General features: G+C 40.1%; 1 protein-coding gene across 1 annotated transcript; it reads left to right on the top strand.

The window, feature by feature from the left end:
* Positions 1–604: 604 nt before the first annotated feature.
* On the top strand, positions 605–25,550 carry LOC117331103. Its single transcript, XM_033889698.1, has 22 exons — positions 605–1,005; positions 1,157–2,164; positions 2,310–5,392; positions 6,548–6,681; positions 6,909–7,092; positions 7,260–7,555; positions 8,021–9,578; positions 9,955–10,698; positions 11,190–11,331; positions 11,773–12,437; positions 14,060–14,166; positions 14,958–15,120; positions 15,657–15,827; positions 16,141–17,910; positions 19,340–19,489; positions 20,103–20,360; positions 20,737–20,871; positions 21,084–21,272; positions 23,083–23,196; positions 23,781–24,072; positions 24,345–24,462; positions 24,956–25,550. The coding sequence occupies exons 1-22, from the start codon at positions 605–607 to the stop codon at positions 25,424–25,426; spliced, it is 12,153 nt and encodes a 4,050-aa protein (XP_033745589.1). The 3' UTR covers positions 25,427–25,550.
* The last annotated feature ends 2,411 nt before the right edge of the window (positions 25,551–27,961 follow it).

Genomic DNA, 27,961 nt, shown 5'->3' with positions numbered 1-27,961 from the left:
TACAGTGTTTTATTCTACAGCCAGAACAGCACTGATCGAAGCTGGAAAGTTCACGCATGTCACTACGCCTGGCAACATCAGTCTAACAGAGTTCAAGATACAGAGAGGCTCACAGGCTTTCCTACAAGAAACTCAAACAAATCTGGTCATCACCATCACGAAACTGCTGATACAGTATGAGGGCTTGATGTGGATGAACACAGGAATGATTGTATCAGATATAGGCGTGATAGAAAGTCTGGCTAAACTCAGTCTGGCATATGAAGGGTATAAAGCAGAATTAGGACCTGGTAAGGGCACCACTGTGAGTAACTCTGGTTCTGGGGCTGCCCATGGCGGCCATGGTGGCGCCCCCTACCCAGAAACTGGTGGAGAACCATATGATTCAACAATGCAAGCACTGGAGCCAGGAAGTGGTGGAGGAAATGGTTTAGGTACTGGAGGCAGAGGGGGAGGATACATGGTGTGGAATAATGGTAAAAACTTGTGGATTGATGGTGAGCTATCCATCGCAGGCCAGTCTGGATCTGGGAACGGTGCAGGAGGAGGAAGTGGAGGTGGACTTTTCATAAAACACTGAATTTTACTGGATATGGTTTAGTCAATGCAGCTGGTGGAAGTGCATCTGGCACTGGTAATGGCGGGGGTGGTGCAGGGTGGGAGAGTTTCCATTCACATTGACTTTGCCAATAAGTTTACAGGTTTGATAACTACTGGAGGTGGCTTCGGATCAGGAACATATCCGGCAGGAGCCTCGGGCACAGTTTATATCCAGGAAAACAACCGAGGGCCGCAGTATGCAGAGATTAAGTATGATGCAGCTACTAATACATACATCAAAACTGCGACACACAAACGTGTGCTAGTTGATAACTTTGATACTGATAAAGAGCTCTATGCAAATCATGGAATTCCATGGATCTACACAGTTATTGAGGAAAAGCAACAAGCTGCATACACTTATGATGAACTTGAATTGCGAGGTCACTCTAATTTACAGATTGGGTATGCAGATCCGTCTGGTGTCGCCAAATGTCACTGTAATTGTTCACCGACTTTATGGAGACAACACAGGCCTCATTAATATTCGTGAAAACCAGACACTGTATGTGGAAGTTGTGGAATCTCTCACTAATGAAACGTATGCCCCATGCAGCTTCAAATGTGACAGTGGATCTGAAACTTTGTTCCCAGAATGGACTAACATGTTTGGGTCAAGATCATTCTTTGCTGGACTTGTGACCGGGATTGAGAAGTTCATGGTACGTAGAGGAGCTGATGTTCTTTTCTACTCCACTGGTCACACTGCCAAGATTGAGAATGGTCAATACATCACCATGACTGACCCTGGTAACTACGAGTTCCCTATATTCCATGTAGGCAGATTGTCTGTAGCAGAATTCCAACATATCACAACTTCAATGACTTTGACAAGTGCTGAATTCCTAGTCAAGCATCAAGGTCTATTTTATATGAACTTTGCCAATATTTTCTCCAGCTATGCTCATGTTGAGAGCGAGGCCATACTTTCCATGGATGAGAGAGGGAATGGACCTGAGAAGGGTTATGGTAAAGGGACCACAAAGAGTGGTATTGGTTGTGGTGCTGGCCATGGAGGTTGGGGTGGCTGCCCTGCACCAGACTATGGTGGTGAGCCTTTCAACTCTGTCTTTTCACCTGGAAATGGTGTTTTGTTGGCGACTGAAGAATTTTCAGGAAGTGGTGGTGGTAATGGCGGCGGTCAAGGAGGCTCGGGTGGAGGATTCCTTCTGTGGGAGATTGGTGACCTTCTGGAGCTGAACGGTGTGTTGTCTCTCAATGGAGCCGATGGAGTAGGTGGGAACGCTGGTGGTGGCAGTGGTGGGAGCGTATTGATAAAAACGATGAATATGTCTGGACATGGAGCCATATCTGTAAAGGGTGGCAATGGTGTTGGTTCAGGAGGCGGAGGATCTGGTGGACGAATTGGCATTCACTGTCAGTGGAGATATCAATATGGAGGAGCATTCGACAACTATGGGGGTGATGGTGGAGCTTCACAAAAACAGGCACACACAGGTGCAGCAGGAACGTCTTATAGGGAGGAGAACCTCCGTGAGCTGGAGTACAGGTTAAAGAAATATGACAAGGTACACAATACTACTTTTATGGAAGTAGATCACAAGTACGTCCACTCTGATAACTTGCTCAAATATAGTCCCGCACCAACTCTTCTCATGGCTAATGACACTTATGACTATGAGTTTAATGAAATTGACCTGACAGGAAGTTCAAGAATGATGATCTATCATCCCAAACACTACCGACAGAAATGTCACTGTAATCGGACACAAGTTCCTTGGTGACAAAACAGGCCAGCTCCACACCCGATCTAATCAGCATGTATATGTGGAATATGTTGAATCAATTTTGAACAGAACTGAGGCTGTGTGTAGCTTTATCATTGAACAGTATAGTGAAATCATCTTCCCTGAGGAGGTTCATGTACAAGGTACAAACAGCACAATAGCAGGAGAGGTGACTGGTGTTCTAGATCTGAATATTGAAAGGGATGCTTTTGTAGAATTCATGTCAACTGCTAACACTGCCAATCTAAAGAATGGAGCCAAAGTTAATATACAAGAGCCCAGCTACTTCTCGTTCGGAACAGTTACTGTTAAACAAGGTGGTTTGGTGGGTTTCTCAAAAATCTCTGACATTATGCATCTAGAGGCAGGAAAGGTTGAAGTGCGCTACCAAGGTGAATTGTATATGAATGATGCAGAATTAGAATCAGGATTTGCAGAGATAGAAAGTCAAGGAACATTCCACCTGAATGGACATGGAAATACACCGGAGAATGGGCCAGGGGCAGGACGAACTGTTGGTTCTGTTGGCTGTGGTGCTAGTCATGGTGGCTATGGAGGTTGTTCTGACCAGTCGCAGGCTACACATCCTTATGGTTCTGTTTACTCTCCGAATGAGCTTGGTAGTGGTGGAGGCAATGGTCAAGGTACAGGAGGAAATGGAGGAGGTCGGTTGTTGTGGGACGTTGCTGTTCACTTTGAACTCAATGGGATGCTTGCTTTACAAGGAAATGATGGTCAGGGATCAAACGCTGGTGGTGGATCAGGTGGTAGTCTTCTTGTAAAGACAACCAACTTTACTGGCCATGGTGAGATCAATGTAGCAGGTGGCAATGGGGTTGGTTCTGGTGCTGGAGCCGCAGGAGGTCGAGTGGGAATCCATTGTCAATATAGATACACTTATGGAGGAAAGTACACCAACCATGGAGGTACTGGTGCAAGTTCTGCCTCTGGGGCACCAGCTGGAACCACATTTGTTGAGAACAACATGCGTCCACTAGAGTACAGAATACTGAAGTACATGCCTGGTACAAATACCACATACTTCCAGGTAGATCACAGGTACCTGCACATGGACAACATTGGTAATCTTGTTCCTGGTGCCACTCTTGTCATGGAAAATGAAACAATTACTTATGAGTTTGATGAGGTAGAAGTGACCGGGGCATCCATAGTACAGATCTACCATCCATTAGACTCTGAAGTCACTGTGACCATTCACAAAGGCCTTGGGGACAAGACTGGGCAGATCCACATGAGAGAAAACCAGACTGTGTTGATGGAGTATGTGGAGTCTGAGTCTAATGTTACAGAAGCTCCTGTCAGTTACTACATCGACCATGGAGCAACAATTATCATGCCAACAGAGGTACATATGCATGGTGTTCGTACAAATCTGTTGGGTTTGTTGGTTGGTGTACATCATCTGTACATTGAAGACAATGGAGCAGTGTCTGTGTTTGCCACAGCTCAGACAGCCCAACTATCCAGCGGAATTAGAACCGACATTACAACACCAGGAAATTTCTCTCTCCCCTCCATGAAGATCAACTCCTATGGCAGTATAGAATTTAGACATATAGCAAACGATCTGTTCAATTTGGATTTTGGAAGGGTGGACCTGAAATATAAGGGTGAGCTTTTGATGAACTATGGTACATTGGTAGCAGGAAATGCAGATATTGAGTCTGAGAGTCTGTTTGATCTAAGAGGAAGAGGTCATCCAGCACAAACAGGAAATGGTGCTGTACCATCCTCCACTTATGGTGGCAGTCACGGTGGTGTCGGCGGTGGACAATCTGGAAATACATATGGATCTGTCTTTACTCCCAAGGAACTGGGAAGTGGAGGTGGAGGATCATATGGAGGATCAGGTGGTGGATTTATCAACTTCAAGATCGGAAGTCTTCTCCATGTTGATGGGGATGTGAAAGCCAACGGTGCCACACCCACTTCAGGTCACTCTGGTGGAGGAAGTGGAGGTTCTATAATGGTAGAAGCCTTCAATGTGTCTGGTCATGGCTTGTTTGATGCCAGTGGTGGGGATGGATATGCTTCAGGATGTGGTGGAGGTGGTGGACGTATAGCTATGCTTGTTGATGCTGTCAATCTCTATGGTGGTGCATACAGTGCCAAAGGTGGAAGTCGTGGTACAAGTTCCTCAAATGTAGCTTGTGATGGAGGGCCAGGTACTATCTACAAGTATGAGTCAAGCCGTGGTCCTACGTACAGGGAGCTTAAGTATAACCCACGCCTTAATGTCACAACTCTGAAGCCAGAACATTCCAAACTTACTGTAGATAACGCAGATCTGCTGACAGAACAACCGGCAATGGTGATGGAAAACGCTACAGTATATTATGAGTTTGATGAAGTTCAGGTGGAGGGGCACTCTTATGTTCATTTTTACCATCCATCTAATGCAGACAACGTCACAGTGATCATTAAGGAGTTGACTGGTAACAAACAGGGCTTTGTCAGGGTGCAGAGTAAACAACAAGTTATAGTTGACTTTGTGGCTTCCACTCACACCTATTTGGATGCTCCTTGCGGCTTTCATGTAGATACTTATGGCGAACTTGTCTTACCCACAGAAGTTTATGTGACAACAGACAAAGTCATTTTAGGGGGAACCTTGATAGGTGTAGAAACCCTTACAATTGAAAGAAATGCTGAATTGATTCTACAAGACGATGCCCATACAAGGGATATTCGGTCTCTGCAACTGTCCTACCTTAACACTCGGGGTAGTTCTTCCTACACTCCAGGCGACATCTCAATTGGCACACTTAGTGTCAACAATCTAGGTAAACTGACAGTGTCCTTGGATCCTTTGTTTCCAGAGATTGCTACAGGAGACCTAACCATCAAAAATGGAGGAACTGTATCTTTGGAGACCCTACAAGTCATGTTGAACAGCACAAACCTCATAGTAGAGAACAATGGTCTGATAACAGGAAGTGGTTTCGGATTTACTAAAAATACAGGAACAGGAGCTGGAACACAGGGCAGCTATGATGGATCTGGAGGAGGTCACGCCAGCAGAGGTAACAGCTTCACATATCACGACAGAAGCAATTAAATTCAAGATTCTACAATTGTTATAGCAAATGTGTGATTGAATTCTCAAATGATTAGCACTTGCAATTAAATACGAAACTATAATTATGTCAGTGAAGTTTTCGTCAAATACAGTGTTCAGCAAGTTAAAATCTAAATAGTGAGGTTTTGTGAAATACTATACCCCACAAGTAATAATTTAAATATTTTAGTTTTAGTTATCAAAAATACAGTTAACTTAAAAACAAGCTGCAATCTATAGTGAGTTACCTAAAATTTATTATATTTCAGAAATAATCAATAATTATAAGTAATCTAAGTACTGGTATTTCTTTAAAAATAACCACTATGTGGTGCCCTGAATTTCATTAAAATTTGGCACAAGGAATTATATATACCGTATTTGACCTAATAAGGGCGCCTGCCCTAATAAGGACGCTCCTACCTTTCTTAAGGAAATTAATCTTTGACTGAGTGTCAAAATGGTGTTCAAAAGTAATAATTCATGTGAAATGTTTTGCTACTTTATGTTTTCAATTTTCTTCAGCAAATTAAGTAACTGGAACACAAGTTTTCACCACATTTTGTCTATTCCTACAGATGACATGTCAGTGAGCACCCGAAACTAACACACATACAAATAATGACTTACCACATTTATTTGAAGATAAAGTAAAAGACTTCATTCTTGTTGATAAATAACTTTTGTTAAGAACAGAAAGCTAGTAAAAGACATTGTAAATCAATTATTAGGTCAAAGAAAACGATGTCTGATATGATCTGGGAAATCACCTGTGTCTATAAATAGAACACAAAAGAGTTCTATTTGAACATAAATGGTGGAACACACGTTCTCTGGTCTAACAATCAGCTGGCATGGTTTACAAGTTTACAGGAATATTCAAGTGATGTTTAAGCTTCATATATGATAATGAATAGATATCTTCATCTGCAATATTTTTATGACTGAATATTTTACCGTTTCCACAGCCTTGGGTATTCTGCTATAAGGTATAGTCTGTTTCATAAAACTTCAGAATAACTAATCTTAATAAGAGCGCCCCCACTGTCAATTACCCGCGCCCTTATTAGGTCAAATACTGTATATGGTTCCTATAATTACTTTCCTATGTTGACACTAGGTGGCACCAGTGAATCCAATGCAGCAGGTGGTGCTTACTATGGTGAAGAGATGATGACTACTGATCCTGGAAGTGGAGGTGGTGGTAGTTCTGGAACTGCTGGTGGCAGTCACATATCCATCAATGTTGGACAGGTAACTTACAATATCTCTCATCGTCTGTGTGTAATTTACATTTGATTGATGTTAGATGAACATTGACAGATGTCAGTTTTATCACTCAGTAATCAGCATTGAAGGATCTAAGTATTGTTTTTGTACAAGCAATATTGAAGGATGTCAATGATGTCTTTTGAAGCAAATGAGGAACATGACTTTTGATTATATTTATAAAAACATTGTTATTTTATTTTCACTTGCAGGCCTTCAGCATTGAAGGGACCATTGAGAGTAATGGATTAGATGGTACAAGTACAATGTATGCTGGATCAGGAGCAGGAGGTAGCATCCTTATAACTTCCAACAAGCTTCAGGGCTATGGCACCATCTCTGTCAATGGAGGCAAATCCTACGAGGGTTACTACTCCGGTAATCACAGCTACTATCGTAAGTAACTTAAAAAAATTCAAGTAAAAAAATTCTGTGATTAACTGTACATGTTTTTCTTATATTATTTTGGACAAGACTTTCTAAAAACAAAAGTTCTACTTAATTTCTAGGTGTCTATAATAGAATATATACCTTGATTAATTGAAAACTTTAATGTTATTCAGAAAATGGTGCTGGATCTGGTGGAAGGATAGCTGTTAACCTGAATGAACTGCCAAATTTCCGCGGATCATTGGTAGCACAAGGCGGCCTTGCAAGCAATGGTGGCTCAACCAATCAGCATGGTGGACCTGGAACAGTGTTTATCAAATCTACCATTGGAGACACGGTATCCCGGTATCTGTGGATAGACAACCAGAACCGAGGAACGCTCCTGTCCTGTTCCTTCCCAACCTACGTCAACTCAACAGTCCTACATACATTGTACTTACAGAACAGAGCTTGTGTACGACTGTCACAGGTAATTGTAATCTCCTATATACATGAAAGATTTTGTCCATAAAAACTGCTATTTTTCAGTCATTATATCTCAAAGACATCATAACGTATCTGTCAGCTTGAATTACAATTTTACTGTAAATCTTCAAAGAGATAAACCTGATAATTGACTCAGCATTTCCATTGATTATCTTCCCATTGTGCTTATAATGGGCTGGAGCTGCCAATTAAGATGTTATTTCCAGGAAAAAAATTGATGTTGATGTTTGGGGGATGCATTTGACAATTAGCTGTTTTGTGATAAGTTATTTGACCTTTTTTTAAATTGTCAAATTTTGAATGTTGAGAATAATGCTGAACAGAAATGGACTTCTTGATGAATTATGAAAAGTTGTTCAGTGTAATTATTTAGCATAAACTCATATAAGAAGTATTGAAGTGTATTTAATAATTTAGCTATATAGGTAATATCTTATGTTTCTTTCAGTCCAATGTTTTGGTCAGCTACTTGCATGGTGGATCCGGTTTACTTTACTTGGAAAACGAGGTTGAAATGAATCAAGAAGAGCGTGCCCACTTGAAAGCCAATTTACATGTTGTTGCTGGGTCCAAAGCTATCATGCCTCCGACCCTGTTTGTTGAGGAAACATTGACTGCAGAGGGTGGACTCATTGGAGTGGAGCACTTGTACACTAGAGGAGTGTCCAACATTATCAAAACTGGATACAGCATCTGCTCAACCAGTATCACGCTAAACTCCGAGTTCAATTTCTACACTGTCACGGTTATGGATGGTGGACTTCTTAAGTTAACTGATGATGACAAGACAACAGCCTCTGGATTGTCATTCCGGGCTTATCATATTCATCTTGAAGACTCTGCTAAGGTGGAAGTTGAGGGAGGTGTAGAATTCATCGCTGGTGTGTTTGATATGGAAAAAGACTCAACATTGAATGGCAATGAGTTTGGATATGAGGCTGGCAGTGGAACTGGATATGGCAGGACATGTGGCCCTGGTACAGGTGCTGGTCATGGTGGCATAGGAGGCAGTGCTTCATGTGGCTGTTCCTGTAGTGGTTCCTGTGTGGGGGGAGCAGCATATAGTAATGCTTGTACGCCATGGCTTGCAGGAAGTGGAGGTGGTAACTCTGTGTCAGGAACTGGTGGTACTGGTGGCTCTGCTATACGTGTCATTGCTAGTCATGCCGCTTTCATTGAAGGTGCTATGTCCAGCAATGGTGGGTCGGGGACCAATGCAGCTGGTGGAGGCAGTGGAGGGTCTATCTGGATTGACAGCAATATCATAGAAGGCTGGGGGTCTATCGATGCTGATGGCGGGTCCACAGGATCATACTGTCAGTCAAGTTGCTGGCATGGTGGATGCTGTTGTTACCACGGAGGAGGTGGTGGAGCTGGTGGACGAATCAGAACTGTCACAGGCAATTATACCCAAAAGGTGCTCTACTATAACCGTGACTCTGGAGGCGGAGGCTCTGGTGGTGTTGGTTCCCTCTGTGATCACCATGACGACCAATGTAGTGGTCACGGAAATGGCTCAGCTGGAATCTGCACATGCGATTCAGGCTACTATGGTAATGACTGCCAATACAGCTGCGAGTGTGGATCACATGGCACATGTAACAGTGATGGTATCTGTGTGTGTGATCATGGCTATATAGGCTTTCACTGTGAGAGTACATGTGATGACAATACCACTTGTAGTGGACAAGGACATTGTACCACCTGTGGATCCTGCCTCTGTAATGCCTGTTACCATGGAAGTGACTGTTCGTCCCTTTGCAGTGGTCATGGCACCTGTGATGCAGATGCCTGTCTATGTGATGCCTGCCACCTGGGAGAGTACTGTGAATCAGAATGTAATGGACACGGAAGTTGTAACGGCACTGCCTGTATCTGTCAGTCAGGATGGTATGGTGCTAAATGTACCATCAAATCGTGTGGTGGCCTCAACAACATACCCTGTTCTGGACATGGGACTTGTCATGCAGCCAGTCAGACATGCTTCTGTGATCCTGGATGGGAAGGTATTATTTTTTTCTTAAAAAAATCATTATCATGTTTAAAATTAATTAATTTTGCTTATTACAATATGTGCATTTAACCAATTATATTGTGATCACTAAAAGGCACCATTTGGGTTTTAAAATAATGATTATTTTACCTTCATTTGCAAGAAAATGTTTATTTTGTTTATTTTTAATAAACCGAAAATCAGAAAGTACATTTCACTTCTTTATCATAATTTCAAATAATTTTAAGATCAATTCACACTACATACATGCAGTATTATAATTGACACATTTTTTAAATGTAACACCTGAACTTTTGACCATTGATTTAGAGAAAAGGGCTGTTTCCAACAGTATAGTTATTAAAGGAATTTGTTTTGTAATGTTTTAGGTTCAGAATGTGAGAACCCTGACTGCCCTGGTGACATCAACTGTAATGGTAGGGGTACCTGTAACACAGCATATGAGCCTCCACGCTGTACTGACTGTGATGTTGGATGGATGGGACCGGCATGTGACGATCCCTGTGTTCACGGTACACCCAATGCTGACAACACTAACTGTACCTGCAACAGCACCTGTTACCATGGCTTAGGTTGTAACATCCAGTGTTCAGAGCATGGCACGTGTGATGTCAACTATGACTGCTACTGTGATCCATTCAGTGGCTGGGCTGGCACCCTGTGTGAAATACCAGGCTGTCCAAGACATCCCGTCACCCTGGAGGAGTGCAGCAATCATGGTACATGTAACAGCTTCGACCACATTTGTGAATGTGATGCTGCATGGAAAGGTGCTGCATGTCACATAGCAGACTGCCAGGGAGAGCCTGATTGCCAAGGTCGGGGCCATTGTGATGACACACTGAACACTCCAAGATGTATCAACTGCACAGGTCCCTGGATGGGCGTAGGTTGTGACGAGCCATGTGTCAACGGCACTGAGACCCCCATGAATGCAGGAACATGTGTTTGCGATACTGGATTTGCAGGTGTTGGGTGTGACTCTGAGTGCTCTGGCAACGGAGTAATTACAGGTGGAGCCTGTGTGTGTGACTATGTCACTGGTTGGAAGGGACCCCTGTGTGACATTCCAGGTTGTCCTGGACTTTTCAACCTTGACTGTTCCAACAGAGGTATGCAGCTTTTTTCAAAATTCAAAAGATTACAGAAATATTTCTGCTGAACTAGATTATTGAAATGATTTTTCATGGAAACTTTTTTTTGGCTTTGAAAAATATACAGAATTTACAATACCACTTGACCTAGAAATACTATCAAGGAAGGGAACATGTTGGTAAGGAGGTGAATCTGAAATGTATGTGACCTGATGTACCATAATTATGCCTGGAATTTGTCCATCCACTTCATTGTCCTGTAGTAAGTCATGACTGACCTCTTAAAGTCCTGTAGTATAAAAGATTATCATAGGATCAAAACAGTTCTTATACTGACATCTTATGTGGAAAGCGTGTTTTGAGTCATGTTTTGGTTTTAGGAATTTATTAAAGGATAGATGTATTATTAAGATATAAGCCACATGCTTTGTCATGTGTTGGCCTGTCAGGATTATATTACGATAAAAATCACAATTTCCATTACATATGTTATGATGCATTTATTCTAGGAACTTGTAACAATGCTTTGCACCTTTGTGACTGTAAACCTGGCTGGATGAACATCGGTTGTGAGGATGCTGACTGTCCGGGGACACCTGACTGTAACAGACATGGCTCCTGTAATTCTACTCTCGACCCTCCCGAGTGCATGTAAGTATATAGTCAAATAGTCACATATATCTTTGAGTCTCTGTGTATCTTGTTTCTATAAATCTGAGTCTTGTTGATATTCTGCTTTCATAGGATATTGTGCTAATGAGCAGAATACCTTCATCTATTTTGAAGGACATACAAATGATTCAGGCACATTAGGTCTTCTTATATACTTGTTTAGGAAATTATCATTTAATAATGATTGTCCGGTGTCAAAAAACTATTTCTGTATGAAGTCAAATGTGATTATGACATCCGTACTTCTTACTTATAATTCCATGACATAATCTTCGATAGATCAATCTTGATCTCTTCCCTTTTCAAGAAACCATTCACTGGAATTTCAACTGTTCATTTGTATGACAGACTTAATTGTTATATAAGTGTGATGTGAATTATTAAACCTGTAACTTTAAGAAACTATGTATATGTTATCAGGTGTACAAGTCCGTACTTTGGTGCTGACTGCGGTCTGGTGTGTGACCACGGGACCATCTTCCCAACATTCAGTGATAACTGTACATGTGATCCAGGCTGGGTAGGAATTGAGTGTGATGCTGAGTGCTCCCTGCATGGGTCCTTCAATGGCACCATGTGTAACTGTGATGTAAACTGGCGTGGAGTTGTCTGTGAGATGCCTGGATGTCCAGGAATTGGTGAGGACTGTACTGGACACGGTGACTGTAACACTGCCACACATATATGTACCTGTAACGCAGGCTGGACAGGATCAGGGTGTGAGGTCCCTGACTGTCCTGGAAGTCCAGACTGTATGGGCCGTGGAACCTGTGACACAAACTTTGACCCACCTAAGTGTATGAATTGTGAAGTGGGATGGATGGGACCAGCGTGTGATGACCCTTGTGTCAATGGTACACAGAATCCACCTAATAGTGGTTTTTGTGAGTGTGACCCTTGTTACTTTGGCAAAGGCTGCAACAGCGAATGTGCAGGAAACGGACAGTGTGTGGCAGATGTATGTGAATGTGACACAAGCTGGAGAGGCTCATTGTGTGAAGTCCCAGGCTGTCCAGGAACAAAGTATGACTGCTCACAACATGGAGAGTGCAACAGTGCCAATCATGAGTGTACCTGCTTCCCAGGTTTGTCACCATCTATCACAACTGAAAAAATATGGTTTTGTAGCAATTTGCATTTATGCATTTTAACAAAATTTATCTAAGTTAATCAGTTTCATCAAGTGTAAAAACTCCCCTTATCCATTTGAAGGTCACCTGAGATGAAGTCTCAAATGACCTTTTCAAACCGCCTTTTGTCCTTCGTTGTGCGTCATCTGTCCGTAAACAATTTCTATTTTCGACTTCTCCAAAACCGCTGGACCAAACTCAATGAAATTGGCAGGAAGGTTTATATGGTCCGGAACCCCTAGGGGCTACAGATAGAAAGGTAGTAAGGTCCTTTACCAAAATTTGTGAATTTCATGACCCTGGGGTCTCATGTTTCCCCCTAGGGAGGTGGTAAAGTTTACTCTAGTTTATATAGGGAAATCACATTTTTGAGCATCATTTGTTCCCATTGCCATTGGAAATAATACAAACTTGTTAAGAATTATCAGTATGGGATGCCTGTTGTAAACTACATGTAAAATGGCACTGACTGACCCCCAGGGGCTTATGGGCGGGGCCAAAAAGGGTCAAATTAACTTTAATTTAAAAAAAAATCTTCTAAAACCTCAAATAAGGTAGAATCAAATACCCTTCATATCTGGAAGGGTCTTAAGGTGCTTTACCAAAATTGTGAAGTTCATGACCCTGGTGTCTTGCATTTGTCCTTGGGGAGGGGGTAAATTTAGCTATAGTTTATATTTAGGAAATCACAATTTTGACTATCATTTGTTTGATTTCTATCGAAATTCATTCTAACTTTGTTAACATTATCAGCATAGGATGACAGCTCGACAGTATGCACATGCTAGCCCTGACTGACCCCCTGGGCTGGTGGGTGGGGCCAAAAAGGTTCCATTAGATTAACTTAAATATTTCAAAACTCAGTCAAAAAATACCATTTTGACTAGCCTGTATTCAGAAAATTTTCCTGCACATGGAGAGCTTCATAAAAAGAAAGCTGCTATCATTACAAACGTAACACTTTTTAAACCCCCCACAACGAAGTTAGGGAGGTATGCTTGAATCAGGTTGCTATGGCAGCTGGTCACTATAGTATAAACAGATTTTCAGATAAGAACCATAATTTTAAGATTGCCCGGACAACTCCTCCTAAACCGAAGGGCCGATTTCAATGAAACTTCACACAAATATAGAGGACCATGTGTAGATGTGCATGCCACTTTCTTTTTCTCAAAATTATGGTTGCTATTGCAACTGGTCACTTAAGAACAGGTTTTCTGATAAGAACCATAACTTTAAGTTTGTCCGGACAATTCCTCCTAAACCGAAGGACGAATTTCAATGAACTTCACACAAATACTAATGATTAAGTATAGATGTGCATCTCACTTTATTTTTCTCAAAATTATGGTTGCTATGGTAACTGGTCACTGTAAACAGGGTTTTAATGTCCAGACAACTCTTCCAAAACCTGTTGACTGATTTAAACAAATTTCAGAAATATCGGCATGCACGAGTTATCTTAGTTAGCCTCTAATTAACAGTTCCAATTCACCATTGACTCATGCAGATTGCGGGGGTATTAGTCAGCCATCCTGGCGACAGTTCTAGTTTAATCAAATTTTCTTAAAATATAGGGTGGACTGGCGCTGCATGTGATGAGGCTGACTGTCCGAATAACTGTACACAGAATGGAATCTGTAACACCACAGATGTAGTAGTGCCGGAGTGTGTCTGCTACGAGGTAAGTTCCTGAAATCCTTTATAGTTTTTAACTCTCTGGGAAGAGGTCAAGTGGAGCTATTGCTATAACCCGTTGTCTTTGTCCGTAGGGAACTAGGTTAAAGTTTTTATGATACAGTGTTGTGTCAATACTATTGAGAATACAGCTTAATTATGGACCTTTCAATTGGTACTACATTTGTTGACCTGTTGACCTTGACCTTGGCCTTTGACCATTAAAAAAAACTTAAACCTTTGACACAGTATATTAACCGTACGAGACACGGCTTTCATATTGGACATGTGTTCCTTGTAACAAGACCATTCTGTTGGTACTACATTTGTGTACTTGCTGACTTTGACCATGACCTTTGACTTACCTATAAATCCGCAAGCTATGTTGTCTTTTGACAACTTTTGTTTTGCTGCAATATCCTACCAGATAAATTATGATTAAGTGTTTATTTGAAATGGTTCTGTTAACAAAGTAATTTTCTGAGGCTTGGATAAAAGTTTTAATATAATTACATTATAATGATAAGCAGACCTTGACAGACTTTCAAGATCACATACCGTTAGTTAAATATGGTAAAATAACTTAAACAATAATTAGATTTTCACTAACAATACTTGTCATTCTCCTTTCTGGGATCAATGATGAATATTTGTTTAAATTGCTATGGTGACTCTTTGTCATGGATTTCAAATGTGTGAAGAACTTGAAACAAATTGCTATGATTTTTTTAAGTATATTGTTGCACAGTTGGACTGTAACTTGATTAAATAACTAATAATCATTTTTTTCCCCTGTAGGATTGGATGACATTTGATTGTAGTAAGCCATGTGTCCATGGCAACAAAACTGACAATATTCGTTGTACGTGTGATCCCTGCTATACTGGGGCAGGTTGTGACCTGGAGTGTTCTGGCAAAGGAGTCTGTGACAATGGAGTTTGCAATTGCACCAGACTACCAGGTAAGTTTACACCTGATGAGTGTTATGTTAATTAAAGGGGAAAAGCTTAATGATCATTTGTTGACACTAAATATTGTTTATGTCTGTAATGGTAATTTCATTCAGGCCAATAAACAATCACAGAAATGGTAATGTCACAATGTACTGTTATTATGTCACAGATTGATGGGTTCCTGCAAGTTACAGTACTTTTTTACCATGTAGAATTTAACATATTGTTCAAGCATGCAACTATGAAATCTGTTTGCCTTATGAATTAACATTTAGTGCTAAGACATTGATACCTCTTTTAGCATTCAGAAGGAAATGGCATATCTCTTCTTTTGCTAGTTGCGAAGACTTTTCAGAGATCATCGCACATTATTTTTGTGATTTTCTTGTTGGCACAATAACAAAATATGGCATTCGACAAGCACATATTATTCTGCCTTGCAGTCTTCGTGTTCATACATTCTACTTGTAAAGACTTTTCAAAAATAGCTACCAAGTTTTACTGATTTTCTAGCACAATGATTAATTATTTCCAATGATTCAAGGGAATGCCTATGTGGGTAGCTTGTGTGAGGAGAAGGGCTGTCCTGGTGCTGATGGAGCCTGTAACCAACAGGGCAGCTGTAATTCTGTTCTCCAAGAGTGCACCTGTTTCCCAGGCTTTAAGGGATATGACTGTTCAGAACCCAGCTGTCCAGGGACCCCAGAATGTTCAGGTAACACATTCTTTTCAGATTCTTTGTTATATACTCATTAAAATAGATATCTGACATCACTGATTACAGGTAAATTTAAGTAATAATTCTTAAACCTTGCAATCTTATTAAAATTAGACTAGTAATTATGGCTTCTCTATGTTACACTGCAATAATTTCAGTGTATCTTACTGCAATTATATTGCAGTGTATCTTATAGTATGGTAGAGGAGCGGAAATCACAAGACTAATTTTAATAAGATGGTAAACCTTGTAAATTAGGTGACTGTTATAGAAATAAACTTATTTGTGTATGTTTTTTTTATCATTACAGATAAAGGTACCTGTGTTGCTGGAACTTGTATGTGTGATTCAGACCGAATAGGTGACTATTGTCAGCTTCCCTGTTACAATGGCACAAACATCAATGGAGAATGTGTGTGTAACAAGACTTGTATCACTGGTCCATTCTGTCACCTGGAATGCTCAGGAAATGGGCTGTGTGACACCAACGGTGAATGTGTCTGTGACTTCAATGATGGCTTCAAGGGAGATAAATGTGACAAGCCTGGCTGTCCAGGGTGGCCCGAGAATTGCATGGGACATGGATCGTGTAATGAGGTGACTGGAGAATGCCAGTGTGACTCCAACTGGAAACAACCTGCCTGTGCCATACCCGAGTGTCCCAATGACTGTAATAATGACCCTGACGCCCAGTGTCTGGAACCGCCTGGTGGTGGAATACCTCGATGCTTCAACTGTTCCTCCAACAAAATGGGAGATGCCTGTGAATATGACTGCTTCCATGGTGTAGGTGTAAGGGATGCCAATGGTAACTGGGAATGTGAATGTGACTCCTGCTATAGTGGCACCACCTGCAACTTGTTATGTAATGGCCAGGGTTCCTGTACAGGAAACGGAACATGTGACTGTGGATTCAATGGGTACAGGGGAAGTCTGTGTGATACACATGGTTGCCCAGGTTATGATGTAGACTGTAGTGGACATGGAAACTGTGGTGGGTCTCACAGCTGTATTTGTGATGCAGGATGGACTGGAATAGGTTGTCATAAAGGGGCATGTTCCAACAATTGTACTGGGCAGGGAACCTGTATTGATACCCTTACCCTAACAACCCCATACTGTTCCTGTGATGCCAATTACTTTGGATCTGCTTGTGAGTATATATGTACAAATGGTTCAATGGCCAATGGTACCTGTGTCTGTGACCCCTGCTTTGATGGACTTGAGTGTGAAACAGAATGCTCCAATCGAGGCACATGTACAAATGGTATCTGTGAGTGTGTGAGTAGTCGAGGCACATACTGTGAGACTAATGGCTGTCCAGGTCTGTACAATTTGGATTGTTCAGGTCACGGGTCATGTAACACAGCTACAAGTTCCTGCACTTGTAATACAGGTTGGATTGGCACTGATTGTGCAACTCCAGATTGTCCATCAAATTGTAACAACCGTGGTCATTGTAATACAACATACACTGTGCCTGTGTGTACAGACTGTGAGAAGGGCTGGATGGGAAGTGCCTGTGATATACCTTGTAATGGCACACAGTCTCCAATGGATAGTGGCACCTGTGTGTGTGATAGCAACTGTCAACATGGGACAAGCTGTGAGCTCACTTGCAGCAATGTTGGAAGCTGTGTCAATGAGACCTGTGTTTGTACAGACTCCACAGGCTACAGTACAGGAGCCTGGGGTACTTACTGTGAGGAAGTTGACTGTCCTGGACGACATATGCCCTGCAGTGGCAATGAACTGTTCTGTATTAAAACTCTGCCTACACCTATGTGCATCTGCAAGGCTGGATTTTTTGGTCTGGGCTGCCAGAATGTTGACTGCCCTGGCCAGCCAGACTGTAGTAATCAGGGTGTATGTCAGAGCGATGCCACCTGTCTTTGTAACAATATGACCATGGGCTTACAATGTGAGCTGCCCTGTGAGATGGGCACTGCTGCTCAGAGTGGTAACATGTTCAGCTGTGAATGTGATGACTGTATATCAGGAACGGGATGTGACAGTGTTTGTAATGGCCATGGAACTTGTAATGGAACAGGCACATGTATCTGTGATTCAGCATGGTGGGGTAAGTTCCCTTTATTTACTTATTTTGACGAAAGGAATAAAGTTTCTACAAATGAAGAATGTGGTCTAGGAGCTATGATTAATTGAGGGGATAAACAAAGATCTGTTAAATTATTTAAAAACTATTCCTAGAGAAGGGATTGACAGATTTCAATGATACTTTTTTTAGCCAGGTTTAAAGGACATATACAATTCTGCTCTTTTAATACACTTTGTCTAGATTTAAAGGCAATTTAACTTTATTATGGAAAGGTTTATATTTTTTAGAGGGTGTTATGAAAGTCTGTTCCGCGAATGAATTTGTTTATAATTTGCTTATAATTTGGGTGTGAAGTCATGTATCGCCTCCAAATTTTAATCGCCATTAAATAAGTAGACTAAGTGTACATCCTATGTACTATATTACCTCCCTTGAGTGTGACTCTCTTTGGTTGCTATGGAAACGTGTAAATACGGAAGTAGCAGACTAGAAATGCCAGCTATACTGTTGAAAAGTTCCTCCTCAGAATGCTTCTCTCCAGAGCAGGAAAGAATGCAGGCCATGACTTTGTTAAGACTCCAGATATGTTAAATATGTGGCTAACGTTCTGCGAAAAACTGAAGATGGGTAAGGAAGTGGAGGTGGAGGAGACAGGAAAGTATCAGACTAAAACTGGTGCCAGGACAGGACGCCCTATGAAAGTGGATTTTGGTAGGGTAAAACAGGAGATAGCTAAAATGAATTACCAATGAGGGAAGGCGAAGAGAAAGTGCTCCAAGGACCAGAAGAAGTGTGGAATTGACTTTAAGTTAGTAAACTCAATGTTCTACTAGCTACTGGAAAAACTGTTGATGGACAATATTACTGGGATAACACACTTAAAAAACACCTGAAACCAGCTTTATTTCGACAGAAAATAACCAGTGCCATTGACGAAAGGAAATAGGTACCCTACCCCGGGTGGGCAGCTTTCCAGCAGAAGGGTGCCACACCCATACGGCTTATGCTACACAGGAATGGTGTAGAAATAATTTGCCAAACTTTATATCTAAAGAGGATCAGCTTGGCAATTCTCCTGATTTAAATCCAATTGAAAATCTATGGAGTATTCTTGATACGTAGGTGTATAGAGACCAATGGACCTATTACAACGTTGTTTAAGATTTGCATGGAGGGATATACCAAAGAAACACGTCTTTCTTATTTAAGCCAATGCCTTATATAATAAAAGATGTAATCAGAGACAAAGGTGGTGCTTCAGGTTATTAAAACAGAAAGAATTATACAAATGCCTTTTATTATTTTTTAAGTTACACCATTTTAATTTGTTGAACAGACTTTCTTAGCACCTTTTAGTTGTATTAATTTTCCTTTTTTGAATTAATGATTTAAAAGATGTCATGTCACTTGATGCCAGTAAAATTAATTGATGATATATTGTTATATACAGGAGCCTTATGTACAGACCCAGGATGCCCTGGAGTTGGGTCCAGCTGCTCTGGACATGGTAACTGTCTTGCTGGCTCATGTTCATGTGACCAGTACTACAAGGGAGCAGGTTGTGAAGAGGTTTACTGTACAGATGACTGCAACAACAGAGGTAAGAAATGGCCTGGTAGGAGAAATAGGAATAGGTCAAGGTCACAACGACATAAATGATTGACAGTGATCAGTGGTTACATTGTACCTGGTATATTGTGTCTCTTATAATATGAAAATGTAGGTAATACTTTGAGGTTTCAGTTTTGGGAAATGATAGAAGTGTGATCATGACTCCTTAATAATTTGCAGTGATATGTTATTGTTATTGCAGTTTTGTTATTTGTAGCTTATTTTGAATCTTTTTATTTTATTCCATAATAAAAAGATAATCTAGCAGGCAATTAAGTGCAAAAATTCTAGTGGTTGCACTTTTTCTTATTATGAACTGTATTTTCACATGATATATCTGTTTTGATTGCAAGCTTGACCTTACGTTGAAGGGCAAACAAGGTCATATTGATATTAGCATAATTTAAAAAATATTCATAGAATGCCATTCAGGACTTCTTAACATAGCAAATTTTCAACATTGATAATTTTGATCAAAATAATTTTCACTTTATCATGTAATTAAAAGTTAGCAATTAACCATAAGTATATAGCAACAATGTGAGTTATACAGGAAAAAATCATGAAAGCATTTGATTTAAATTTGAACTTTAATTGTGCAGGTACCTGTGACTATAACAACTATTGGCCTCCAAAATGTATAAACTGCAATGACTCCATTGGACCTAAATGTGAGAAAGACTGTATCCATGGGACAGAGTTGTCTCCCTTCAGCACAGTATGTGTGTGTGACGACTGCTACAGTGGATTTGACTGTTCCATTCAGTGTTCCAATCAAGGATTGTGTAACTCCACCTCCAATAGTTGTGATTGTGAAACTGGCTTCAAGGGCAGCATCTGTGCTGACCTGGATTGTCCAGGTAAGACCAGACCTCAAATGTCCTCAGTATGACAGGTCTCATTACTAGAATGCTCTAGCTCACTCAAATTTATAGCATTTAAGCACAAATTTCTTTCTGGGCCATTACTGCTGAAGTCTAAATTGGCATCATGCAAGTGTTTTTCTATGTTGTTTTTCCTATAACCTAGCTGCTCAACACCAAACAAATAAAAAACAACAACAACTTCAGATTTGATGTAAGAAATGTATACCGGTAATATCACTTCAGTCATGAGAAAATCCCAGAATTGATTTAACATTAATTGATCAAAATTGTATAAAAACAATGTTTGTAGGCAATAGTAATGTAAATAGATATATTGGGAGCTTCATAGCTTACTGATCTATATTAACAGGTGAACCTGACTGCAGTAACTATGGAACATGTATGAGAAGTAACAATGAGTCCATCTGTTCCTGTAATGCTGGATTTACAGGAGCTGACTGCTCTGACTTCATCTGCCCTGGAACACCTACTTGTAGTGGAAATGGTAAGTCATCTTTTCTTTCATCAGTAGGATTAATTATCCTCTAGATGACAGTTCTAAATGACACATGTGTTAAGATTCGAAATGACGTCAATATTTGGGTCCATCTGCTTTAATAAATACATTTCCAAAATGAATTCATTGCTTTGATTTTACTTGTTCTTGCTTTAAATTACAACTGTTTAATTTCTAACTTTCATAATTTTCTTGACCAGGTGCCTGTATCTTGGCCACAGGATCTGTGGCCCCATCCTGTGCCTGTAACCATGGATTTGGCAGTCTGGACTGCTCCTCTTGTCTGCAACATTTTGCATCACCAAACTGTGACAAATGTGAGGCAGACTACATTGGCTACAATACCACATGTGGAACACTGTGTAAACATGGCTATGCCACTGTGACAGGTTGGTGACTTTGCAAACTTTTGTAAGAATCCGCTATGCGGATTCACACAATTTGCAAACATTTTTTTATATACCCCTCTGAAACAAAAAATTTTTTTTTACAGCAATGCTTAAATAGAATTTATTAAACAATTTCAATTATATGATTTGCCATGAGCCTTAAGGCAAATGGCGTATCAAATTATTTAACAAGTTTAATAAATTTAATATTAAAAAGCCGTAAGTGTAAGGATTCTGTTGATCACATAACTTGTATTGATGAGAACATAAATAAAAACTTTCATACTTATTTCTATATGTAAGACAAGCGATTTTTGACTCAGGACAGTATGTTTTACTCTGCAGAGACAATCATGTAACATTACGTCATAGAGTTATTATGACTTCATAAAGTATTTGAGATTTAATAATAGTGTTATTACACAGTCATGTGTCTTCATGACATGGCTGTAACAAGGCCAGTTATGTGATAAAGTTATTCTTTTTTTAAGTTATTTCAAATTGATTCAAAACCTTGCATCATATCAAGAATGCTGATTAATATTCAGTTTTCATCCCAAAAACTTAAACTGAACATCATGATACAGTGAAAATAGTGGGGACAAAATGAGAACTTTGGTCAACTGAAAAGGTGTCATATTATTTTTCTTTCTGTTTTGATGATGTAGTTATTATTAGCTCACCGGTTACGAGTAACCGAGAGCTAATGCTGTCACCCCGGCGTCGGCGTACCACCCCAAAACTTTTAAGTTTTTGGGGTAAGTTTTTGGAAAGCTTATAAGTCCAAATGTATACACCTCGTGCCCTTCTAAATTGGTTTATACATTCATTAGAGGTCTAGGAGTGATGTTATGGCAAAATCATGCAGAAAAAAATTGTGTTTTTTTTTTGCATTTTACCATTTTGTGGACTTAACTTTTTTGGCACCAAAACCCACTTTAAAGTTTTTGGTGTAAGTTTTTGGAAAGCTTGTAAGTCCAAAAGTATACACCTCATGCCCTTCTAATTTGGTTTATACATTCATTAGAGGTCTATTAGCGATGTTATGGCAAAATCATGCAGAAAAAAATTGTGTTTTTTTCGCATTTTACCATTTTGTGGACTTGACTTTTTTGGAACCAAAATTCACTTTAAAGTTTTGGGGGTGAGTCCAAAAGTATACACCTATCACCCTTCTAATTTGGTTTATACATTCATTAGAGATCCAGGAGTGATGCTGTGAAAATCATGCAGAAAAAAATTGGCATTTTACCATTTAGTGGACTTACTTTTTTTGACACAAAAACTCACTTTAAAGATTTTGGGGGTTAGTTTTGAAAAGCTTGTAAGTCCACACCCTTCTTATTTGGTTTATACATCCATTAGAGGTCTAGGAGCGATATTATGTGGTATACAATTTCAAAATGACATGCTTATACCTACATAAAAAATGAATGCATAGTGTGATTGCTGCCGCCTGTGAGTTTTCGCAATCATTGATTGCACTTGTTTATAGATCTTGTGTATTTGTAAATCTGCAGAATTGACCACATGCTGAGATCCCACTTATGGGCTCAGCATAAATAGTTTATCATTTATTGCACTTGTATATAATAATGAATAACATTACTAAGTTCCACTAAACAGTCACTACATAAGCTTTTTGATAAAACAAGTTTCCCTAAAAATTATGCAATGCACAGTTTAGTACTATGTGTATATTGAAATATATGTGTATTTTTATAGCAGTATTGAATAGTTAATTTGGGGATATCTCCTTTAGGCTATAATCTTGTAACATTTGATCATATCAATTGTTTTGACCTTTTAGGCGGAGATGTGTGCCAATGCTATGATGATGATGTGAATGGTCATTGGACTGGTCAAGCCTGTGATGTCTGTCAGGATGGCTGGGCCCTTCCCTCCTGTACCAGTTGTTCTCTCAGTGAGTGTCCTAGCTATGTAAACCGATAGGTGTCCTATCATATTTGTATAACAAATTAGTATGGAAAATCTAATTATATATTAGGTATTGTTTTGCAGCAACAGAGGAGCTAATGAGAAATTAAAGTGTTTTAATCATCTTATTTTTATCATCAGCATCCACACAAAATTGCATTTAGATGAGTTTATGACGACCTTTATGTATTATTAAGATAGGTATTACATTCGGCAGAGTTATATTTACCAGGTATTGTAGTATGCAACAATACTTTTTTTTTTTTAGTGAAAAACAGTGGATTTGAAAATTGATGATTACTTCTTTAATGATTTTTCCATTGACTTCTAACTTGTACTCATAAATTTGATGAAACAATGTATTTTATTTTTTCATTATACAGAACAGGTTTGATAAAGATATTTTTTTCAGAATATGTATGATATTAGACAATGTTGAACACTGTGTAGATTCAGTTTTATTTTATGGGGATTTAAGTAAGAAGAATTAAAGAGAGACATAATCCTACAGAATTCTTGTGACTAGATACATTACAGTACAGAGTGAATGTGTCTCCTGTTTTCTTACAGACTACGTGGGGCCTGGCCACTGCAGTATAACATGTGTCACAGGCCAGGGTGTCTACGCTGACAAGTATGACGGCACCAATATCACAACTGGAGTTCAGCCAGTCTTTAACTGTTACACATTGGAGAATAACGGACAGAAGACAGCCTGGTTTGGCTACATTAACCCTAATATGCACAATGTGTACATCACATCTGACACTGAAAACTACCTAATGAAATCAGACATGACCAAATACCAACCACTGACGATGTTCAAAGCCAATACTGTTGCAGATTATATCTATTCTGAAGGGTAATTTGTTATTTGTTTTTCCTGCCTTTTTCAATGTATTATTTAATTGATAAAACTAACAATGGTGGACTGATTAGATACAAAAGAATAAAAAGGAAAAAAAATCCTTAAATATTTCCAATTCAAAGTGCAAGATCAAAAGGTTCACATTGATCTGATTATCTTTTTAGTAACAACATTTAAATGAGAAATATTTCAAGCTCTACCATGAGTTTTAGTTTGTATTCAAATGCCACATTTATTGATGCTAAAACGTTGCTTTCTTCCAACAGACCATTCAATGCCTCTGATGTTCTCACTTGGAACTTAAGGACAACCCAGGCAAATACTGGTGCTAGTTTGAATGTTCCTCTCTCGGCAGCAGCAGTGTGTCCTTTTACACCTTCACAGGTACTATATCAACCACAGCAATTTGTATACTATTATCACTTGGTGTGGATGTTATTCAGCTTAGGCAAAAATTAGATAAATGATTCCAATGTCATCCGTCTGGCGTCAACTTTTCCATTTAAACAAATTTATCTCAATAACCAAGCAGGCATAGAGACCTAATATTTGGGTCAGTAGCATGCTGTGATAAAGGCTACCCAGATTGTTCAAGGTCACAGGGGTCAAGTAGGCTAAAAGCTTTAAAAGACCTTTTCTCAGTAACAAAGAGGCCAAGAAACTTGATAGTAGGTCTGTAGCATGCTGGGGTAAAGGGCTACAATATTTGTTCAAATGAATGACCTTGACCTACATTCAAGGTCACAGAGGTCAAATAGGTGGAAATATTTGAACAACTTCTTCTCGGTAACCAAGAAGCTCTGGGACTTGATGTATTTTAATTTCTGTTATAAATGATTTTTACTTGGAAACTAAGTTCTGAATATTCTTTTTTCAGCCGATATTTACCGATACCACTGGATACTGTAAATGTGTTGAGGGCTATTGGGGACCTTCCTGTGAGTATGAATGTCCAGGTGGAGGATCCTACAGTTGCTTTGGTAAAGGGCAGTGTAATGCAACAACTGGAGAGTGTACCTGTGTGATAGGAGCCCAGGCTAGTACCAACTGCTCTGTGTGTCACACGGGCTGGACAGGGGATGATTGCAGCATCGCTGTCTTTGCAGGATCAACAACTTCATCGAATATCAGCATATTTTATGAAAGCGGTGGTGTAAAGACTTTTGATGGATCCCTTATAACAGTACAATCTCCTGGAGAGTATATACTAGCTCAAGGAACATTAACTGGGACAGGCGAAAATCTCGAAGTTACACGTTGTAACATCACCTGGCACATTAGATATAACATCCACATTGATGGCAAGTGTATCCGTGGGAACAGACACACTAGTGGTCGTCGCAGGTGATGGAAACGTTGATGATACCAAAACTTACTTCAATGGCAAGGAGACGAGCATCGGATCAGGATTGCCTATGGGCTCAGTTACTTGTGTAAGAAGCTCCACTACCAAGATTGGCTGTTCTGATAATACAGAGGTCAACATCACAATTGATATTTCTCCGTCTTCGCTGCCTGTTGTGATAGTGGAACTTGATCCCAGTACCTGTAGTAACAACAAAGGTCTCTCTGGTCAATGTGACGGAAACTCCACCAATGATTTCAAAACTGCATCTGGAGTATCCTTAACAGGAGCAGCAGTAACCCAGACTGCCTTAGAGGAGGAGTTTGCATATTCATACAAGGTTCAATCAAGCAGCTCGGATATAGCTGACGTGGCCCCTATTCCCAGCCGGGGAGGAAACGGTCTTGAAATTAATGGCAGAAATGTTGAAATTGAGTCCTTGAACTCTTTTGCGGAAGACGTATCCCTGGAAATGAAATTCACTCTAAATGATGTGACCAGTTCTTACCAGACAATTTTCTCATACAGGTCTTATGATGGTATCAACGTTTTCTGTACACTTGTAAAAGATGATGTCATCCATCTGTACACATATCACAATACAGATTTCCGTACCTTCCCATCTCTTATCGTGGAGGCCAATACATGGTACCATTTGACTTTAGTGTGGAACCATGCATCCAAACGACTGAGTCTTTATCTGACAAAGGAAGATTTGAGTCAAACTACAGACTTCACTGTATATGACCAGTCATATCCGACCCCGATGGAACCTGGTGGCACACTGTCTTTAGGATTTACTCAGTCAGATGTTGAATATGCGGGATGGGCTATGCGAGGAAAGATAGATGACATCCGGCTCTATAAAAAGCAACTGTCTTCCATAGAAATCAGGAGTACTGCTTTCACTGTACTTGAGTGTTCCACAGTAACCATGTTATCAAACCGATGGACATTTGACGAAGGCCAGGGGATGGAAGCTGTTGATGAGATTGGTAACATGTACATGCATTTTAATCCATTTGATCCACCTCAGTGGGTCCTTGTTAATTACACAATGTCCTCATGTACAACTGTTAATGAAGAAGTGTATGAACGACTTGAAACCAACACAGTAGATCCAGTTCTTACCAGCCTCTGTCAAGAAATTACCAGCAAATTTGTGTCTGTGTGTGAAAGCAAAATTGGAAATGCTGCTTATGAAAGTCTTCTAGAAAATTGCTTGTTCACTTCATTGTCAGACAATGAAGCTCCACTAAGACATCTGGAGTCACTGAGCACTCTATGTGACACACCAGTAAATGATGTCAGCTGGCCTGGAAGGACACTTTGTAACTCCTTTCCTATTGATAAGTTCCCCATATGGAGAGGCTCATCATGTAGCATGCAGTGTGAATCAGGAACTTGGGACAGTGTGATGAACACCTGCCAGTGTAAGGATGGGTTCTGGGGAGAACATTGTGATGGTGTATGTCCTTCCTTCTTACAAAAGACATGTGGAGGGGGTACATGTAATGTTACCAATGGAGTGTGTACATGTCCACCATTCCTGGATCCAGCTCACAACTGTCAGAGATGCGTTTCTGGCTTTGAGGGCGCAGACTGTTCTGTAATGTCTGCCACTATATCAGGGGGCAACACCGAAGGAGTATGTAGTGCTTTTGGAAGGGCAAACTTCATCATGTTTGATGGACAATCATACACACTGAAAGAAGCTGGAATGCTGAAATTTATGCTGACTGCCAGTTTTAATGTGTACATAAAGCTCGCTTTGTGTGGAGGCAATAACGTATACTGTGTAAAACAGACCTGGATTGAGTCACAGAATGAGAACTTTACAATGCAGTCTCCTCTGGAGGATGGAGGTACCTTCAACCTCTACCACAACGGAACAAAAATCAGATTTGACCAGGAGTATGACTTGACTGGATCTATAAAGATAGTTAAGCATGACAAAAACACTTTCCGATTGGATGTCTCTGATGGAACAATCTATCTCAGAGAAGATGCTGATTTCATTTCTACTACTGTATCTTTGAAGAAGTCCTCCTATGCCTCTCAGACATCAGGGTTGTGTGGTAACTTTGATGGCAGCACTGGCAATGATTTTGTAACATCAAGTGGCATTGTAAGTCTTACTGATATTACCCAAGAAGGATTGGATGAATTCCGGGCTATTAATACCATATCATCTACATCTGACACAGCCTTTTCTGACCATTATGGGGATTTCACTTTACCCACCTCACCTAAAGGTTTTGGGTTGCTGGTAAATGGATCTGGTGCAATTACACTCCCCATGACTGACACTTTCAGCAGCGATGGTAGTGGTTGTGTACAATTAAGATTCAAGACGGAAACTGACAAAGGCATGGTATTAGGTTACAAAGGAACTTCATCTTCAATGTCTGTAAACCTTAACAGTTCCATGGTCATTGTACGTTGGGGTGACAAAATCATTGACACGAACTACAGTGTTAATATTAATCAGTCATATGACATCTCATTGTCATATGATGATGACACTGATTCACTTCG

The sequence above is a fragment of the Pecten maximus genome, chromosome 7 (assembly GCF_902652985.1).
Source record: "Pecten maximus chromosome 7, xPecMax1.1, whole genome shotgun sequence".
NCBI classification, from domain to species: Eukaryota; Metazoa; Mollusca; class Bivalvia; order Pectinida; family Pectinidae; genus Pecten; species Pecten maximus.
The sequence above is the reverse complement of the archived record's forward strand: the minus strand, read 5'-3'. Positions and strand labels throughout refer to the sequence as shown.

Bases quoted from the DNA above. Each gene is read 5' to 3' on its own strand.
- LOC117331103 (XM_033889698.1), top strand. From the start codon at position 605: ATGCAGCTGGTGGAAGTGCATCTGGCACTGGTAATGGCGGGGGTGGTG. The intron at 15,828-16,140 runs GTAACACATTCT...TTATCATTACAG, and splicing joins AGGGACCCCAGAATGTTCAG to ATAAAGGTACCTGTGTTGCT. The intron at 20,872-21,083 runs GTAAGTCATCTT...TTTCTTGACCAG, and splicing joins ACCTACTTGTAGTGGAAATG to GTGCCTGTATCTTGGCCACA.